Source organism: Corvus hawaiiensis, chromosome 30 (genome assembly GCF_020740725.1).
Source record: "Corvus hawaiiensis isolate bCorHaw1 chromosome 30, bCorHaw1.pri.cur, whole genome shotgun sequence".
Taxonomy (NCBI): domain Eukaryota; kingdom Metazoa; phylum Chordata; class Aves; order Passeriformes; family Corvidae; genus Corvus; species Corvus hawaiiensis.
The window spans coordinates 5,864,764-5,884,809 of NC_063242.1; the positions used below are offsets into that span (position 1 = coordinate 5,864,764).

Below are 20,046 nucleotides of genomic sequence, written 5' to 3' on the forward strand. Positions count from 1 at the left end.
TTTCTGAGTTACAATACTGCCTCTCTCTGTCATCTAGGAATCTGATGCCTTATTGGCTTTTCCTTGATAATCCATTTGGCTTCAAAGGCCACAAAAGTCCTCTCATTCCATTAAAAAATGTGCAGATATGGGACCAAATTCATTCCTGGCTAAGGTCTGTTTGACTTACATCTGGAATAAATCAGGTAGTGCCATTGGATATGTATAAATTGGCTTCTGTAGCTAGAACAGCAATTAAGGAATGTGCCTTCCCCTTTCAACTTCCATTGCATTAATTGCCGTCATTCCTTTTGGAGAATGCCGAGAGCTGCGAAACTTGGATTCAAGAAGTACTTCTCATTTCTATAAAACACATTGAATTTTGCCTTTGAGGTTTTTCCTTTGGGGAAGAGAGTGGGTAGCATGAGGAGGGGAGGAGGAATGGAAGGGTTTTCCCAGTTCTCAGGCTTTGATTGTATATGCTATGAATATGAAGGCTTGAAATGAAACACCCAATAAAATGAAGTTTTAAAAATAAAATGAAGAATTTGAAGTTTTAAGCTTTATCCTTTTTTGTTTTTTCTTATCTTTCTGTAGTAGCTAATATCTGGGGTTTTCATTGGTTCGTTCTGCCTTTGCAGTGCAAGCCAGCAGTAAGCCGAAGCAGGTCCTCCAGTTTAAGTCTAACAGTTGAAAGTGCTTTAGAAAGCTTTGATTTCCTGAACACCTCTGACTTTGATGATGAGGATGGTGGTGGTGTGGAGGTTTGTAATGGTGGAGGAGGTGCAGACTCGGTATTTTCAGATACTGAGATTGAGAAGAATAGGTAAGTTTGTAGTACCTGCCAGCTGCGCTTACGCCAAACTGACACCCTGGCTCTTTGTCGCTAACAGGGGATCCTGGTGCACAATTTATTCAAGGAAGACTGACTAATCCTTGATGACTTTTAGGGTCAGAGGGCTCCCCATGGCTGCTGCATACAAAATCTTTAGTTTCCAGGACCGTTTTTTTTTCCCCTGTTCAAATATATGCAGTCTGTCCTCCAAAGGAGAAGGGTTAATTAAATTAAGCTGACATCAATACTGGCAGAGCCTCTTCCTTGACATAGGTTTGGACCTGGCTTTCCTTGGATGTAATTACTAATTCCTCTGTGGTTTTTCCCCCCCTCCCTTTGTCTTTTCTCTCTAGCCGAATGAGTCTTTGCAGTGGATTAAGCTTGTCAGTAACAATAACACAGGGCCAGATTTAAGCAGCATGATGTAGGTTTCCTTTGGAATGTAAGAGTGATGGCTGGTACTCTGTTCATGGCCCTGCGTGTTACCTGCCCTTCTTTCATCACTTTTGGTCTTTCTGAGAAAAAAAAAAAAGCAAAAAAAGAGAAAACAAAAAAGCTGTGGTGTTGTGCCGTGGCCTGCCATTGTGGTGTGACTTTAAGATGCTGTGCTTCGATCATTAGATCTTAAAAGCATGTTTGCATCCTTTGAGCTGACACGATGCCCAGCAGGCACGTAAGCGGCACTAGAGCTGGAAAAAAAGAAAGGAACACAGTTCCCTCACACCCTGTGCTTTCCAACCAGGGAGCTGTACTACTCACAGCTTGCTTAAAGCAATTTGAATGCAACTAGCAACCACCATGCAGTTCCCATCATCTCATGTCCTCATTCCAGAATAAGACTTGGTGGGAAAAAAAATTTGGGAAATTGTGTTGCTTGCTAAACTGGCACTCTGACCTCAGTCCAGTCTGTGCTGATTTGAGGATGTAGCTTCAACCAGTTAAAATAGAAATTAAAATTTCTTTTTTCCCCTCTGGCTCATCCCAGACAGTGCAGATTCCCGCTTCCATTTTTAGATGTGTAAGTGTGTGACTCAGTGTAAAGACTGCAAGTGTTGAAACTTCTGAACTTGTAGCCAAACACACTTGCCATCTGGGGACTGACCTCAGGCTTTGCATTTAAACACAGGGAGGATCATTTGTACAGCAAGACAATATTGGAAATAATGATTTAAAACACAGTAAGACTAGCTCTACACTTTCAGAAACAATTGGCAAAATAAGCTCTACACATTGTGTCTAAAACAGCATATGAAAACATCATGTCTCTTAGTTTAGCAGTGGTTTTCCTTTCCTTCTGCAGTGAGCCTTAAATTTGGCAGGAGGAGGACTCAGAAAGCACAGAGCTGTTATTAGCAGCTCAGTGCTTGAGAAGGTACAAATTGTCATGGTGCTTAATCCAGAGCAACTGGGCAGGTGATTCATCACAGATGAGAGAATGCTGTCACCACCAAGGGACAGTAACCACGGGTTAACAAAGCTTGCTGTTGAGGGCATCACATCACTTAAGGCAAGCCAGTCAGGGGACACGTCTATCCCTTAGATGGGTATGTCCCTCCTGCACCCAGCCAGGGCAGCCCTGCTCCTTTGTGATATGATGTGCTCATCACCAGGTTTCTGGGTACTTTCAGCTCTTCTGCCGTGCTCTTTGCTCATCACCTTGTGTGTGAGTGTGGGGGGTGTGGGTGTGTGTCTGCTGTGGCAGCAGCCGGCTCTGCACTGACCTCCTCCTCCCTCCCTCCTCCCCAGTTACAGGACGGAGCACCCAGAAGCCAGAGGCCACCTGAGCGAAGCTCTCACCGAGGACACGGGCGTGGGCACCAGCGTGGCTGGCAGCCCTCTGCCCCTGACCACAGGCAACGACAGCCTCGATATAACCATAGTTAAGCACTTGCAGTATTGCACCCAGCTCATTCAGGTACCAGGCCTGCCTCGTTTGGGGGCATTTATTTTAAAATCATTCCTGCCTGCAGCATGGGTACAAGCAGGCTGGCAAGGTCAGCGCTGCTCCTGCAAGGCAGTGGGAGCGCAGGGCTGGGATGGACACCATGCTGGGGTAGGATGGTGACCCCCTCACCCCAGCCAGATGTGCCTCCATTGTTTCCATCGTGGACTGTTTTGGAGCAGACCTGGCATGTGAACTGTGGGGCGCTTGGCACGAGCTGCCCAGGAGGGCTGAGGGGCAGGGCAGTGGGGGACAGGGGCAGCCCCTGCTCTGGGTTACAAACTCCTGCTGGCTTCGCTGGGAGGTCCTCAGCGGAGTCAGTCCCCAGTTAAAGCAGCCCATGTCTTCGGAGGTAAAGCAGGAACCCTGTCCCCATTGTTTAACTGAGCCCCAGATGAGGCTGCAGCGTTCAAGAGCAGAAGTGAATTTTTGCACGAGGCAGAGAAATTCTGTCTGCAACAGACACAGTGAAGGCAGCATGAGACAGCCCCCCGGGATATCAAAATTGTCAGTTCATGCTCACAACTAGAGGAATTTTTCTGTAGTTTTTTTTCAGAGCCCATGCACAGCAAATGTGAATTTAAACATCCAGTAAGTGAGGGCATCAGGGTTTTCTTGACAAATCAAAACATGCTGCAACTTTCTCTTTACAATTATTTTGTTCTTTCATCAAAGATATAATTAGCTTTATTTTCCCAAAGGCTCATTGAAGCCATAGAGCATGAGCCTGATTCCAGCACCCTTAGTGCTGGGCTGGAAACTCTGCTGACTCACAACTATGAGAAGAAGGGAGGCTTTTGGTTTCAACACAAGAGTACACAGTAAATACACAGCTGAGTGGGGTGAACTTGAACTACGTCCACACAGAGCCGATTTGATATGAACATTATTTACTGCTGAAGAAGATGCAGACAGCAGCAGTAGGGAGTATTAGCAAGGGTTAATTAATTAATAAAATTAGTAAAGGCACCTAAGTAATTGATCAGAGCTGAAATGGAATGGAGAAAGAGCAACAGAGGTCTTCCTCTATGCAGGGACATCCTGGAAGTCTACAGCCTATGTTGTGTGAAAGTCAGACTAGTATTCTTGTCTGGCTTTAAGTCTTATGGTGACAGGTTTCTTTAGCTTTGGAGAGTGTGTAAATCAGAAATTATGCAAATGGCTGCTTGGATACTCAGGTGTCTGGATCTGTATGTAGATATTGAAGGTACAAGGAATGATGCATATCAACCAGGACCAAAAAATATCCCAAAGACTAAAAACTTTTTTAAGTTTGAGGAGATCCTGTGGTTCCAGGCAATGAATTTGTCATTGCACTTGAGTTGTTTTGGAGTTTTTTGGTTTTTTCTGAGGCTGGGGGTTTTTTTGGCTCAATGACTCCTTTTTGTCTCTTCCCATTTCTCTTCACCAGCAAATTGTGTTCTCCAGTAAAACACCATTCGTGACAAGAGACCTCCTGGATAAGCTGTCCAGGCAGATCCTTGTGGTGGAGAATATTGCAGAGATCAGCACTGAGAACTTGGGAAACATCACCTCTCTTACTGATGGTAAGAGCTTAGGGGGTTTCCTTCTGACAAGGGTTTGTTTGGCGTGTGTGTCTGCTGAAATAATCGCTGTGCAGAGCTCGCCAGCGGTGCAGGCGATGCCACTGCAGTAAGGGCTGGCTCGGGGTCACCAGGAGGTGCAGCAGTCACCACAGGCAGGCAGGTGTCACCTCCATCTGTCCTCACCACTGGTATCCAGAAATACGCAGGTGAGAAAAGACTTCTTACCCAGCTTGATGTGCAGAAGATGGACAGATGTCATTGGTGGGATGGGGTGGGGATGCTACCACCTCTGAAGACCTAAATTATTCTTCCACCTTTCTTTCCTGAGGAAAGGCAGGATTTGCATTACAATATCAGAGGCATAATACAACTCTTTGAACATTTTCATTTTTAGTCATCTTTGTGGAGAACTGCTTAGTTATTTTTCTTTTTGCATCTATTTTAATACTTGGAAGAGTTTGACAAACACATAGTTACCATTATGTACACTCTGGCAGGATAGGTAAATACTACAAGGTGTATTTACTATATCAGAAAATTGAGGAAAAAATTGAGTGACTTACTTGAAGTCACAGAGCAGTGCTAGGACAGGGACCAAACTTGGGCACACCATTTGTGGTGTTCCCCTAGTATTTTGTGCTATCTAAAAGGAAGAGACATCAGTGCCAAGAGCTGGCCAGGAGCAAATTTTCTCAATTACAATGGGAAACAGAAAAAACATGTTACAAACGTGGGGTAGCACACGGTTGTGCTCTGTGAAGATAATGGCTCAGGGAAACCCAGGGAACAGTAACTGTCAATCAGTGGGATAGGGTGAGATTTCCTCCACTCTTACCATCTTTTCTCAAAATCAATGCTTCCAGCATGGCTTTGTTTTATCATTCATTTTGTCTTCTCCAGCAATTCCAGAGTTCCACAAGAAGCTGTCACTGCTGGCTTTCTGGATGAAGTGTACTGGCCCTTCAGGAGTGTATCACACCTCTGCAGACAAGATGATGAAGCAGCTGGATATCAATTTTGCCACCACTGTGAATGAAGAGTGTCCAGGACTTGCAGAAACAGGTACAAACTGCTGCAAAAAATTGTGTTAGCCATCAAAATGGAGAAGAGTTGTGTACTGAGCTTTGTTCTCCAACCCCTTGGAGATCTGTTTGGCCACAGCTCCAAGATCTCATTTGAAAACTAATGTTACAACTCTTGAAACAGTTTTGGCCCAAATAATCAGATCATACTAGGAGAGAAAGGTGAGGTTTGTAAGCTAACCAGAAAGTAAGTCTATTCCCAAATACGGGTTTATAAGTGATTCAGTCAATCAGGAATCCTTGCACTTAATTTTGTGTGTCTGTATAATGTCCCCACCCCAATACAGTGCACTGGGATGAAATTAATCCACATTCAAGTGAGTTTGTCTGGGCAGAGGTTCTTATCTTGAGTGGGATGTACCACACCTCAAACTCCAGCTTATACTGACTAGCTTTCCCTTGGACAGAATGGGGATGGAGGCTGATTTGCCCAGGTGTGGGCACCTGCACTGTAGATGCCTATGCAGGGCAGTGTTCTCCTTTCTGCTCCATGCCATGGCTCTCACAGACACTGCTGCAGACTAGCTTTCTGCATGCCACACACTCATGCAGGAACATAAAAAATAGCAAAGCCAAATCCTGCCTCTGTGCACATCTCACGTGCCTCAGTGGCACTGTGAGGGTGAAACAGGCAGTGCATGTGGAGAGGTTTTACAATTCAGGATATTGTTTAGGTGGAGATGATGCTGTATGGATTGCACAGGAAGCTGCACTAGCCATCTGTAAACTGGCAGAGGTTCGTCCTTACAAAGATATTCTCTGGTAATGAGACCTAGACAGGGAGAAGGCCTGTCCAGCTTCTAACCTAATCCCAGCTGAGTTTAGAAACATGGGGAAGTACCTGGTCTTGCAGATTCAGTTCTTTCTTTCTAGTTTTGAAGTGCACTGCGTGATTTTGCCAGCAGCTTTTGCTCTCACTAATCTGTCCTTTTGTCCATGGCTGCCTGCAGTCTTTAGGATCCTGGTGTCTCAGATCCTGGACCGGACGGAGCCTGTCCTCTACTCCAGCATGTCCTCTGAGACCATTACTGTCTTTCAGTATTACAACTACTTTGCCAGCCACAGTGTCAATGACCTTGGAAGCTATTTGCTACAGCTTGCAAAAGAAGGTAGGGTATATAAATTCTGCTGGCTAATTAGGGAGTACATGCCTGTTCTTCTGTGCTCAACACAAAGCAGTTGAGGCTGATTTTGCAAAAGGAGAGAAAAGAGACAAAGAAGTGCCCTGGCTACTAAGTGAATGCACCTGAACTGTTGTACACGTCAAGGGAAAGGAGCCAATGAAGATAGACCCTCAGTCATTTCTATTTCCATATTCGAATAGGAAAAAAACTGTGTTGAAAGCATTGTTTTTAGGAAATGGCTGATGGTGGTGGGCTGAGCCCAAGGTCTGGGAAGTGTTCTGTACCCACAGCTTAGATGATGTCTTGCTCTTTCACCATCTGTTATGGAGACACCTTCTGAAGTGCTGAGCAATTCTCAGGAACCAAGGGATCACAGCACCTCAGAGTTTTGCAGGCTCTGCCACCAAGAGCTAAAGAGAGAAGCAGATGCTGCACAAAGTGTGCTGGACTGCAGTCCCTGGAAGCCAAGTTTTCTTCTCTATTTGAGAGGGAGTTTGAGGAACCTCGCCTAGTTTTCCTTTTTATTTGGGCATACTAGGGAGCTTTTGCTCAAAAACCTGGAAGCAAAATGGCATTTCAGCTCACCTCTGAAACATACTAGCCCTGGCTCTTGTTGGCAGACATCAATCTATCCAGGAAGAGCTCTCACAAAGATGCTCTGGAAGCCAATACACTGACAAGGATTTTTGGTTTCAATTGTTAGAGTGAGAATTTACATCTTCCAGCAGAAAGCAGAGATTAGACAGGTAGGCCTTTAGCTCTGGGTAGGAGTAAGTGCTGCACTATCCCACATAGCCCATCTACTCATCTCCTCCCTTGAACAATGTCTGAGAAACTGGCCCAGCTTAAAGCCCAGACAATTCCCCAGGCAGACTGCCATGCTGCAGTTGCTCAGATGGGGATTTTTTTCATATCCTTTGTGTGTGTAGTATAAATCAAGGATTGCTAGTGAGGAAAGGATCAATCCAAAATACTGAGAGGATGAAGTAACATGGACCTTTTTCTTGCACTTCTAGCATCTGTGGTTCAGGTGCTGCAGTCGGTGAAAGATGGAAAACTGCAGCAAAATGTGTCCAAAATAAACTCCAATAACCTTCCACCACAGCAGGAAGTTTTGAGAGCTTTGGCTTTACTTCTCAATGAAAATAAAAATGAAGTCAGTGAGACTGTGGCATCGCTTCTGACAGCAACTGCAGAAAACAGGCACTTCAGGGAGAAGGTAAGTGGCAGAAAATCACCTGTCACATGAGAGACTTGTGTCATCATGGCTTTTTTCTACCTGTATGTCTCAAATATCTGTGCATATAAAATAACTGCTCCAAGCTTGATTTAAACTGATCCAGAGGGATATCCTGTCTATTTTTTCTGCACATGTGCAGGTCTGTTTCTGTCTTTATGCCAGTCTGCTTCTACTTGTCATTACGCTAAACAGGTACTAACCAAAACTGCAAATACTTACTGAGTCCTGTGCTCTCCAGCTATCTTCCACACTTCAGCATTTCTGCTGCCCTGTCTCAGACTTGGCTTCAGTCCAAGGCTTCAAGGTAACAGTCCCCAGCATCACCAACATGAAAAGATGTAGGTCTCAGATTTTTTTTTTTTTCTCCAAAGGAATCTGCCATTTATGGGACTTCCCACCATTTCTGGAGCAGATGGACTGCCTTGGGCAAACACAGCTCAGCTGTGAGAGCTAAGATTTGGGTCTATCACCAATACCAAAAGCAACAAGCAGGGACAGGTTAAACACAGAAATTAAATAGAGGGGAGAAGCAGGAGTAAGAATAAATTAGGGGTTGGCTTCTACCCTTTCATGGCAGACCTTTCCCTACTATCCTTCTTGTTCTTTGTCGGGAAAGAGCACAAGAAAAGGCGGCTGGAAGAGTAAGAGTAGTAGAAGGAAGGCAAAGAGAGGAGAAAAAGGAGCTCGTTCTATCAATTCAGTCCACTCCTTTGCTTGCTCTCCCACTTCATCTTCCATTTGCAGCCTCCTGGTATTTCATACCATTCTTCTGCATCCCCAGCTTCCTGGAGGCAGCATCTCAGGGAAAATATAACCTTCTCCTGGAACAGGCATGTGTAGCTGAAACCTGATCCACTGCCTGCAGGAAGGACCACAGTGTGCCTTCTGTGAGGGTATTATGCAGCCTTATGCTGCAGATGAGTTCACTGCACAGCTGAGTGGTGCTGAGATTTGCTCCTCAGTAGCAGCTACTAATTTCTAGGGCCAAGCAGTAAACTAACAGCTCCTACGAACACTGTAATCATTATTAAGTCTCCCTGGGGTCTATACCAACTAGTTCATTATTACCCCTTCATTAAAGAGACCGTCTCAAGGGCCGGCTCTTGTACCCCAAGGCACATTCAAAGCTCTTTGGTGATGTATGGTGAAAGGCCTTGAAAGGTGCCAGATTTTGCATCTCACTTTAACATGAACTTTTCCTCACCAAAAGCTGGCCTGAGACTACTAATCTACAGCTTGTGGTCTGGCCTGGATTTGCTGTAGGGAATTCCTCCCCGCCCCATTAACTGTACCATCCCACATGCTCACTGTCAGGGAGGCACGCTGCAATTGCTCTCCTTTTAACAGGGTAGCAATACCTCCGTGCTCCACCCTTCTGCTCCATGGAGGCACAGACATTTTCATTGCTGTTCTTCTCTATCTGTTTTCAGGCCTTGATTTATTACTGTGAAGCACTAACCCAGCCCAACCTCCAGCTGCAGAAAGCAGCTTGCTTGGCTCTAAGATACCTCAAGGTAAGAGACAAGGAATACACAGTGGTGCTTGGCTTTGCTTTACAGAAAGGACATCTGATAGGTACAAACAACAAAATAGAAATTGCAGTAACAGCAGCAGTAGCGTTTTTGTTTTGTGTTGCTATGCTCCATCCTTTTTCAGATAAAGGGAACGGTTTAGAAACTTCTAAACCACAAACACTTGGGCTCTGCGACCTTGGCAAAGTTTAATCTTTTGTGTATCATCTTTTCCTCCCCCTCATATTGACTTCAGGAGACTTAGTTCCACTTCACAGAGAAAAAAAAATCCATCTGCAAAATCCTGGCTGAGAAGGATAAAAAAATGCTTTCCCAGGATAAAATTAGCTCTAATGCATGTGAGTTGCAGTAGCAGAAAAGAGAGATCACAGCTTGTTTTGTGACAAATAACTGGTACATCTGGGCACTACAGCTTCAGCTAGCATCTGGTACCATCTTTGCACTCTAGCCTATGACAGGATGGGAAAATGCACTTTTGTTTTGAACGTATAGAGCCATACGAGACAGCAGCCATCCAAGCCTGGCTGGTACAGGACATGGGGCAAAAAATGTGTTCCATGAGACAGACGCACTTTGGACTGACAATTTCTCCCTCTAATCTGTCCCCTGGAGGACAGCTCTAAACTGTAACTTCATCCCAGTCACAACTGATGCCATCCAATACATAATCCAGTATTGTTTAAATATGAAAAAACTTCTCCCTTAAATGAGAAGCTAGCAGGCATCCCTGAGAGGCAATGGTGAGGGACATTACACCTCTGCTGCATGCAGAGTGCAGGAGGGTTTTTGATTGCTCAGAAAAACTCAGACTAGGAACCAGTGGTGGGAACTGGAGCTAGACAAGTTTAACTTGAGCAGTGTGGCTCCAGTGAGTCTTGAATAGTGAGACTAGAAATGGCTGGGGAAAAAAGCTACTGAGGGGAGGTATCATCATTTGGGATCTTCAAAGAAAAAGCTGAAGCTGGAAGTTATTTCTTCAGAGATGGAAACTCTGCAATGGATAGGTGGCTGTGGATGAGGTAACCCAAAGGCAGTTTAATCCACACTGGTTGCACAAGGTCCCACTGAAGCTCTGAGGGTTTTTTCAGATTGCAGCAAGCTCCATGTTGCTGTGGCCCCATCACTCACAAGCATTCGAGCTGGAGTCACCAGTGTGCACCCAGTGCAGACTTACCCTGAGTCACACACAAACGACCAGCTGAAGACAAGGTGGTGAGACTTAATGGCTCTGGTAGCAAAGCCTTCATTCCGAGCATGTAGACCAGACCTGCGCCCCTTGGATCGACAGGGCTCATACAGATACCGACTCTGTGGCTCAGTGCCTCTGCCACACTGGGGCAGTACCTGCCCTTCCTTTCACTCATCTCTCTTGTAGTATTAAACAGCCAGCCAGAAACACTATGACAGCTGCTCTCCCCAAAGACCTGACATTTTCGTATCAGAGAACAGAATTATTCCTTGCTTACTTCCCAAAGTAGCAGAGGCAAGGCAGAAGTATGGAAATATTGGTGAGCACAAGCTTGACATACTTTAGAGAAAACCCATTCTCGAGGCCCCTGTCTCGTGTTTATTTCCCTGCTGTACCCTTACCTTGGCACTTTTATGGCCTTGGTCCACAGCCCATCACCCATCCTACAGTCAGAAGTGGCAGACATAGCTGGTCTGCCAGATTTATGTATGTAGTGCATAGGGTAGGAAAACTAGAAAGCAGCAGAAAATATGCCTCCTCCAAATGCTTCCCCCCAGGGAAACTCCATTCCTTCTGTCTCCACCAAAGTCCTTCACTTGGAGTGGAAAGGGCGATGCAGAAGATGGCTATTATTTCCATGCAAGGTTATGGAAAAACCCCAGAGTGTACTGTGTGGTGCTAATGCAGCTCTTTTTGCACTTTGCAGGCTACTGAGAGCATTAAAATGCTGGTCACGCTCTGCCAGTCTGACAATGAAGAGATCAGAAAAGTGGCGTCCGAAACCCTACTCTCCCTTGGTGAGTTGACTGATTTGGAGCACTATTTAATTTTATTTTTCAACAAAGCAGCATCTATGACACCTGAGTAATGCAAATGTGAGACTCTAAATTGAAACAAAACTTTACATAGTGACTCAAACAGGTCAGAAAATACAAATTCTTAAAAATCATTCATTTTGAAAATGAGCCAAAAATAGAGAAATTGAATTGTGTGAGTCTGGAGGGTAAAGTAGAAAAGGAAAGATAGCAAAGGAGAAGTTGAGAAACAGAAATAATTGATAATTAATCTGTACAGTTTCAGGGCATCAGTACTTCAGTGGCACAGAAAAATTGTGTTTTTCTGGCCTTTTGGCTGGGCATGAATTTCTCCTCCATGGGGGGTGGGCATGTCCTTGTGTGATTGTAGTTATGCAGACTCTTCAAATATGCTCTCTTTCATTCACCACTTCAGCAGGAATTCAGTCTGTTGTTGGACATGTTATTGCTCAGGTTATAAAACAAGCAGCCCAGGGACACTTTTGAAAACTCTGATTGCTCTGCCATTCTTCCAGACAACATAGAGACCATTTTTGGTTCCTAATGGCGAGTTCAACGCACTAGGCTCAATGTTATCTTCATGAAAGTGCATACAGATGGCAGTAGCTAAGGAAAAAGGGGTTGAAAGACACAATTATATTTAGCAAACATACTGCTTGCTCTTTTTCAGAAGTATAGAAGTAAAGATGTGGATAGACTCACTTCTTTAAAGTTCCAGGAAGTGGGAGGTGGATAAACTTTATATTGTCCAAGGCTGAAGTGGATAAACATTGTTTACCTCAAGTACATCACAGCAGCAGCTGAGACCTTGACAAGCTTAGGTCAATAGGTCATTCAGAGTAAGACAAGTGTACAGATACTGTCATCTAATCATACAAGCCACATCTGCTTCTGTTTGGCTTTAGATAACCAAGCAAGTAACATGAGGGGAAAAAAAAATAATTTGAACATTCAGAGCATGTTTAGCTTTTCCAAGTAATTTCTGAAATTCCTTCTAACAAGATAGATTTTAAGAAGGGGTAGAAGTTACTGGCCCATCAGTACTTTCTAACAGCAGAGAGGCCAGTATTTTAAATGTTCTAGGGCAACAACATAATACATTACTATTCTTTATCATTTTGCATTCAGGTGAAGATGGGAGACTGGCATATGAACAGCTGGACAAATTTCCCCGGGAATTTGTTAAAGTTGGAAGCCGCCGTGGAACTGAAGCTGCCACAACTTTTTAGATTGAAAAGAACCTGCTAATATTTAATAGTCATTAAAGTAGGGTGGAGCTGCACTTCAGTGTGGGGAGCAGAAGAAAGACTTTGAAGAATTCTATGAGAATGTTCCCAAATGTAGCAATTTACAGACTTCTTAAAGAAAAGCAAAATCTAAAAACCAGATTAAGGGTTCCTATTGGCTCCTCATTGCAGCTCATGATGGAACAGCTGGATGCTGAGGAACAATACTTTCTTTACTGGTTCTAAACAAATAAAGAAATTGCAGTTATTCAGCCTCAACAGACTTCTGTGAGGTTTTTAGAATTTGGCATCTCCACGTATTTTCCTATTGTATTTACTTCCTTGAAGTTGTCGTGAAAGCTTGAGATGTGCGATACCATATCTAACAAGGACAATCGGGAGGCCACCTGAGCAGGACTGCAAAGCAGCTTTCCCGAACCCCAAGTGAAGTGTCTGCTGCCATGCAGTGCCCCCAGCAACACTCCAGTGGCAGGAAACGCTGCTCAGCTTTCTCAGTTGAGTCTTGGTAATGAAATACAGGGAAAGTTCTACAAGGCTTGCCTCGAGAAACAGCTGATGTAAAACCTAGGAGGCGTCACTTTGGTGACTCATTCTAAATGCCTCCACTGGTCTTTTATTCCCTTCTCTTGCCCTCCAGCAAGAAACCATCATTAATCCAGCTATTCATGAGGGGGATCAAACAATCATGTAGGTTTCTGAAAACTAAATGAAAAGGTAAAGAGCATTTATTTATTCTGAGAAGAAGGAGTGAATACAGCTAATTGCACGGGTCCCCAAAACCATTTTGTCCTGCAAGTTGCAGGCAGAATTAGATTTCATACATTCTAATTAGTGGAGCATAGTTTCTATAGAGTGATTTCAATATAAAGAACAGAACAAACTAAGTGGACCTCGGAGGCAGTAATAAACAGAGGGGGAAGTGAATGCACCTCCCCTCCCTGCACTGCAAGGATTAAAGACAGGGAGTGCTTCAAACTCTTGATTACGAGCCTTAAGTTAACAGAGGAGGTGAATAGAATTTAACAGAAGAGTGTTCCTGTACTGTGTTCATTATGCATGAAATGCTATTTAGATGTCAATTGAAGTATCCAAATTTGCATAGACGACATAGAAAATATTGCAAACAGTTCACATCAAAAGGAAACCTTGTGAGCCAAACACTTTGGCAGGCAGGGGTCATTTTGTTTTGTTTTTTTTACTGTGAATGTTACAAGAATGTACATATCTGTATATTTATAAATATATATATTCTTCCTTTAATTAAAGAAGTACATTTTGTACAGTGCAAAATGCTTACTTGTTTACTGATGGATATAAACTCTTTTTGCAGAAGGTGAAATAGCCATGTTATGGTTTTTATACTACACCTGTCCCATCAGCTGAATTCTTTCAAGGTGTCCTTTTGTATCTACTTTTTTTTAAATTTTTTTTTCTTTTAGTTTTGTGGCATTTGTACTCACCATATTTCCTATCACATTTAAGTTATAATAAAGATTATTTTTTAATTACTAAGCACATCAGTCCATATGTATAGTCACTCTTTCCATCAACAGCCTCTTCACTATCAGGCTTATATTTCAGTTCAGAGCAAGCCAGTTTTGTGTATCATTCAAGATACTTACCAAGAAAGGCTCCACAGGACTACCAGAAAATATGCTGAAGAGGCTCCAGGATTGTTACCACACTTGCAATGATTACTCTCTCCTTCTGTGAAGACAGACTCTCCTCAGACAGAAGACATTCCTTCCATTCATTTTCCCTTTTCAAACATTGAGGCTTACAGCACACATCTTGGGGAATGCACAACTGCCTATGGAGCAGGGAGCCAAAGCTGCAGAGAACAGGGGGGACTCACATAATAGAGGTACTGCACCAAATGGAGCGTGTATCTCATCTCATCTCATCTCATCTCATCTCATCTCATCTCATCTCATCTCATCTCATCTCACCTCATCTCATCTCACTGTAGTTTAAAGACACCCTTTGAGAAGTTTATTAGCCTAAAGCTGATCTGCTACACCCTTACAACCATTAAAATCATGCATACAATTCAAAAGAACCAGATAGGAAGGAGCGAATTGTGCGCTGAATAAAGTCACTGAGGAAATGCACGGAATTTTTAGTATTAACAGTTAGACCAAACTTAGTTCCTGTTGTGGTATCTGAGACTGACAAGCTTGAACCCGGGATACAGATGTATAGAGGCTAAGTTTCACCTGGAGCATTAATTCTGTTTTAGAAAACTAAATACACAAATAACTGTCTTCTAACAGGATTCATGACAAGTGAATGTGACAAGTGAACAGACCTTAAAGCTTCCAAAACCTGAAGGCTTTAAAAGTGACCAAACCTTTAATTTGTCTCATAGCTTGTACATTTTTATGCTTGCAGAGCTGACAACGCTGCCTCTTCCTGGCATATTAACACACTCCTTCTTTGTGGAGTAGGAAAAACCAGATGCACCAGAGGTGAGCATCACAAGGCTCATGCTTACCGACTAGTAAAGAAGGAAGCAGTAGGCAGTAATTACAAAAGCTCTTAGGGCTGCAGCAGGCTTACTTGGATAAATTTAAAGGTCAGGGCCACCCCAGGAAAGTATGTTAGGAAAAGGTTGCCATACCAAAGTAGCTCAGCAGCAGTGCAGATGGAAGAGATGAGGAGCTTGCTAGAAGTGCACTTGGGAAAGGGGTTTATCTTGTGGTAAAGGTACTCTGACCTTACACTGTGGTGGCTTTTAGTACCCCTGCCATGCTGTAACTGTCTCAGCATTTGGCCCCATAAATAGAAGCCTGTAGCACCCCTAGACTACTGTAGCTATAGCAGCAGGTTAGGATGCCCAGTTTGACACTGCTACTGGCAAGGCCTCTTGTATCCATTAAACCTTCAGGAAAGTTATCCTCTATAGCTTCACCCTATCCTGCAGCCTGTGATACACAGATTAATGTGGACTTTAATTAGGAGTCAATACAACCGCCAGACTGTGGCTCCCTGCTTGGCAGTGGGATTATCCTGAGGAAAGGATCCACAGCACCCAGCTTCAAATGGCTGCAGTACTCCTAAGGGTAGGATACCAGTATCCCCTCAGACCCCAGGGTTTGACTTGGAACACGTCCCAATCACATTTCATTACACGCTGTTGCCAGCAGATCGACAAACAGCAGCAAATTAATGCTCCTCAGAACACCATTATCAGTTGCTGAACTGCTTTGTGTTATTACAAGAATGGAAAGAGAAACGAATAACACAATAAACATTTTCTGCTGAAAAAAGCATTGATGACAATGCAATACAGAACACTGGAGTGCTGGAAAAGCACAGCCTTGGCAATTTTTGCACATCTCTTTATTAAATTCTCAGATCCAGTTCTGAAAACAACCTGAGATGGCCCTTCAGGAAAAGTAAATGAATATGCATCACACTTTCTTAAAAAAAAAAAACAAAAAAAAACCCCAACCCTACCTATAACTAACTTCATTCCTTATGCAGAGGCCACACCATAAGCTGCAACACAGGACAATGCTGCAGGCCCTCACATAACCAATCCACTGTCATGCACCAAGTGAGTTTCAGCTGCCCAACCAAGTAGCTATTATTGCGGGAGCTCTGGCGGTTCGGACGGTCGGGACGGACGGAGACGAGAGATCTCTGAAGTCAGATCTTGGAACATGCGGTTTATTGCAAAGGGCGTGGGTACAGGGGCACTGCTTAGAGCTGCCAGACTCAGCTCGGAGCAGGCCCAGGAGAGCAAGAGAGTAAGCGGGTAAGTAAAGAGAGAGAGAGCGAGAGGAATGAGAGTGAAGAAGTGAGAGAGAGTGTAGTAAGAGTGTCTGAAGTCCTGGTTACAATACAATAAATCATCTTCTGTACTGAATATTCTAATTGTCACTAACCAATCTAATACAAGATACAAATCCTATAGCATTTACATACAGCCTATAAGAGTTCTTATATTACCATAGAGTGTTACATCTTAACTTCTAAAAACTACTCTTTGGACCCCTTCTGCTGAGCTAGTAGGGTCTGCTCTGACCCTTGGACCTGTTTGCAAGCAGAGGGTATTGTTCCATCAAGAGGGGATTACCTTCAGTCGGCCATACCATTGTTTTCCAGTTGTTCAGTAACTAAGACTTGGTATTTCAAAAATGGCTTTCATTTCGATGTCGCCTATAGTTTTCATATTCCCAAAATCTTTTGTCAGGCAATCATATTTATAAGGCTTTCCTGTTTCATCTTCCCCAACATATTATGGTCTAATTAATTTCTCCACACATTGTCTTAAGTACAATAGGTGTTTAGCAAAAGTAACAATATTTAGTTTAAACCAGTTGTGAGTTCTTCCTCACATAAACAATCCACCTGCCCCATGGTTTGCTTGCCCCTGGCACAGCTGCTCATTCTCACAGCATCTGACACCTGCAAATGACCCCCCTCCCCACACTTTACTCTTGCATGGCTGAAATTCAGCCCTGTTCAGACATGCACATATGATGGGAGAAGTGCTAGGACACAGTAGATGCATCCCACTTCTACACAGCCTGAATATGCTTCAGTGAAAGACAGGATTGTGTCTGCACTCTCTGCAGTGAGAAGGAGTCAGTGTGCTGGTAGCACAAATGCATTTATGATTTCTTGGAAAGAATCACATTCTAGAGTTAGGTTCCAGAACTGATGATTTTATTGTGCTAGACAGAATGTCCTCTCTACTTTAGCTGGATATAAAGCTTGTAGTGATGTTGATTTTCAGCTGCTACATGTTCCAGTGATAAGTGAGTTTCCCTATATACTTAAAATGTCAGATGGTTATAAGAAAACTAATCACAAACAAATCTCTCTATAATTTCTACACGTTTGACAAGCCTTTAGCACATAAATACAAAGTTCCTAGACTTACTCTGTAGCACAGTGCTACTGCATGCATGCTCAAAAAAGCACTCAGGAATTTTCAGAATAAACAAACTCAAACCTTTTAGAACATTTTTAGACAGCAATTATTGCAGCATCATAAAACTGCCAAGAACATTTTCATACATTGATGTCTGACACAGTAGGCATAGTCAGTGTTCAATCAAGGTTCAATACATCTGTGACAAAGCATGTATATAGGTTTTATTACTATGGCACAGTTTAGCTCTCACACCTGGCCTTCTCCTGCAGTGAAGATTTTTTCAGTTTATACAGCAAACTATCCCCTCTGCTAACAAATGGCAGTTAATAAAACGATAGTTTTGGTTTAAAACATTAGTATGTTGTGTTGGGTTGACCCTGAGTTGATGGACAGTCTTTAAGACCAATTACGCTTCTCACAATTTACATATTTAAACCGCACGGAAAGGCGGGACCCCCCTTTTGGTCGGAGCTCGCCTGCTGGAAGGTGGGGGGGCTCCGAGCCTCCAGGCCCCGCCGGGCCGGGCCGGGGCCACTGCCCCTTTCCCCCTTTCCCATCGCTGCGGCACGGACCCTGGGTCACTGAGGGGGACTGTCCCAGAGCCACAGGCAGCTAAAACCAGCCATGGACTGCTCACAGCTAAACCCATCCAGCGCGGCTTCTGGGGACAGGCGGGTCCCTCTCCTCTCCATGCGGAGCCGGCGGAGCCAGCGGGAGCCGGCAGAGCCTCCTGTCTGCAGCCAGCACGCTCCGTGCTGAACTGAAGAGGACACCACGCAGCCAGCAGCACAGAGGGAGCGAGGCTTTCCCCACCGTAAAGCCCGAACAAGAACACCCTTCAACATGGCGGCTTCAGAGTCAGAGAGAAAGAGAAGTGAGTCCCGTGGGACGGAGCTGAGCATGGCGACGGGAGAAAAGAGGGCGGTGCCGCGATTCTGGCGCGCAGCTTAAAAGAAACCTTCTTGCATGCCGTGGTAAGAAACTGTAATACCACAAACTGTTTGTCTCTTTAATCCATTTGAAGAACATGGGGGGGGGGGGTGGAGAATCAACGTGTGCCTATGAAGTTTGTGAAGAGTGCCTAGGCCAGGCTATATAGAAGTAGTAAGAGGCTGTTAGAGACTTGTGGCGAAGAAAAGCCTCTGTGTGCAGGCCAAAACTTATCCTTAAAAAGATGAATAACCCCATGTGATGGCCTATGTTCTGTAGTGTGAAAGAACTGTGAAATTCTTCATGGGAGAGATGTTCTACACACAGCAGACTGTTTGTTTCCGGGCAGGTCTGCTATTGGTGGCAGTTTGGGAACCATGTGCAACTGAAGGAAAACCTTTTTTCCTTAAGCATAAGAGAGAGACTTTTCAAGAACTGCAACACTGACTAACATCCCATGTTCTGTTATCCCTTGTGTGAGCTGGATAAAAGGAGAGAAGTGCTGGAAAGATGGGGGGGGGGAATTTACTTTAATTTTGTTTTGTTGTTTTCTCTTTACTTTTAATTCTGTTAGTAATAAAGCTCTTTCATTGTACTGCAACTGTTTAAGGTTTGTGCCTGCTTTGCTTTTCTCCTAATTCTTATCTCACAGAAGGAAAATAAGTAAATAATGAATATTTTGAATCAAAACCACTACATTTAATTGGTGTTTCCGCCCGGTTTCAAACTCAACCCGCTACAGTATGTATTACTGAGTCGCACATGCCTTTTTGATATAAAAATTTATTCTATTACCGGTGGGCCAAATGCTGCAATACATCCATCAGCCTACTTGCAGAACTTCCATGATTTACTTGTACACAGTCCATTTCAACAGAAGGATCCAGCATATCAAGGGACTGTCACATCTTTTATTTAAATAAAATCAATCCAAAAAAAGCGTAAGATTTAAACCTAATAAGCATTCTTCTTGATCAACCTAAAGATAAGAAAAACAGATGCAGATACTGCACGCAAATTCTGCATTTGTCTCTTTCTGGCAGTTCTGTGTTCCAACAACAGCACTTGTACTACAGCAGTTCACAGAGCAGGAGGTGATAACAGTAGAAAAGTTGCGCTTGTGGTCTCATTTTGGCCTGCTACTTATGCCACAGTCCTTTCTTCCCTCCTACAGCCTCTGCAAATGCAATACGTCTGATGTTTAAAAATAAAGCCACCTCTAAAAAAAATTACAGTTAACAATGAATAACTAAACTAAATTGAACTGCAAAAAACAATTGTATCAAAATGAAATTTATGTTTCCTTTTTACTAATGTTGAACTACTTTGTTAAGAAAGCTGCTTAGAATCTGAGATAGGAGAGGTCTAAGTCACTTGACAAGCATTACCCATTTCTCCTTAACAGAAAACCAAGGTTGCTCTACAAAGCATTTGCCCACCACCCAGTTTTGTTTTTCCTTCAAGACAGCATCAGTGCAAGATAAAGGACACGCCTTTATCACTTTTTCAGTACTGTGATGGAAAGGAATGCATCTAAGCACCCTCTGGAGCACACACTGGAAGATACAATCTTGTGTTCACAAAGTTCACAAGAAAATGTGATGCCTCTTTTTCTAGTAAGCATGTTTGGGTAAAATGGCAGCCAGGAGTATTACCTCCTACAATGGTTCTGACATTTCCTGGATGCGACAACTAAAAT

The 20,046-nt window shown here is 43.6% G+C and overlaps 1 protein-coding gene across 6 annotated transcripts in view; it reads left to right on the forward strand.

The window, feature by feature from the left end:
* RIPOR2 (RHO family interacting cell polarization regulator 2) overlaps positions 1-14,047 on the forward strand; it is a 68,836-nt gene extending 54,789 nt beyond the window's left edge. For 4 of the 6 annotated variants that reach the window (XM_048289270.1, XM_048289268.1, XM_048289273.1 and 1 more), the window contains 10 exons: positions 621-805; positions 2,561-2,729; positions 4,168-4,303; positions 5,204-5,365; positions 6,336-6,494; positions 7,526-7,728; positions 7,988-8,053; positions 9,180-9,263; positions 11,177-11,267; positions 12,414-14,047. In XM_048289270.1, the coding sequence (XP_048145227.1) occupies positions 621-805; positions 2,561-2,729; positions 4,168-4,303; positions 5,204-5,365; positions 6,336-6,494; positions 7,526-7,728; positions 7,988-8,053; positions 9,180-9,263; positions 11,177-11,267; positions 12,414-12,514 (1,356 nt within the window). In that variant the 3' untranslated portion in view covers positions 12,515-14,047. The remainder of the gene's footprint in view (positions 1-620; positions 806-2,560; positions 2,730-4,167; positions 4,304-5,203; positions 5,366-6,335; positions 6,495-7,525; positions 7,729-7,987; positions 8,054-9,179; positions 9,264-11,176; positions 11,268-12,413) is intronic. The other 2 variants (XM_048289272.1, XM_048289271.1) reach the window with 1 other exon arrangement.
* The last annotated feature ends 5,999 nt before the right edge of the window (positions 14,048-20,046 follow it).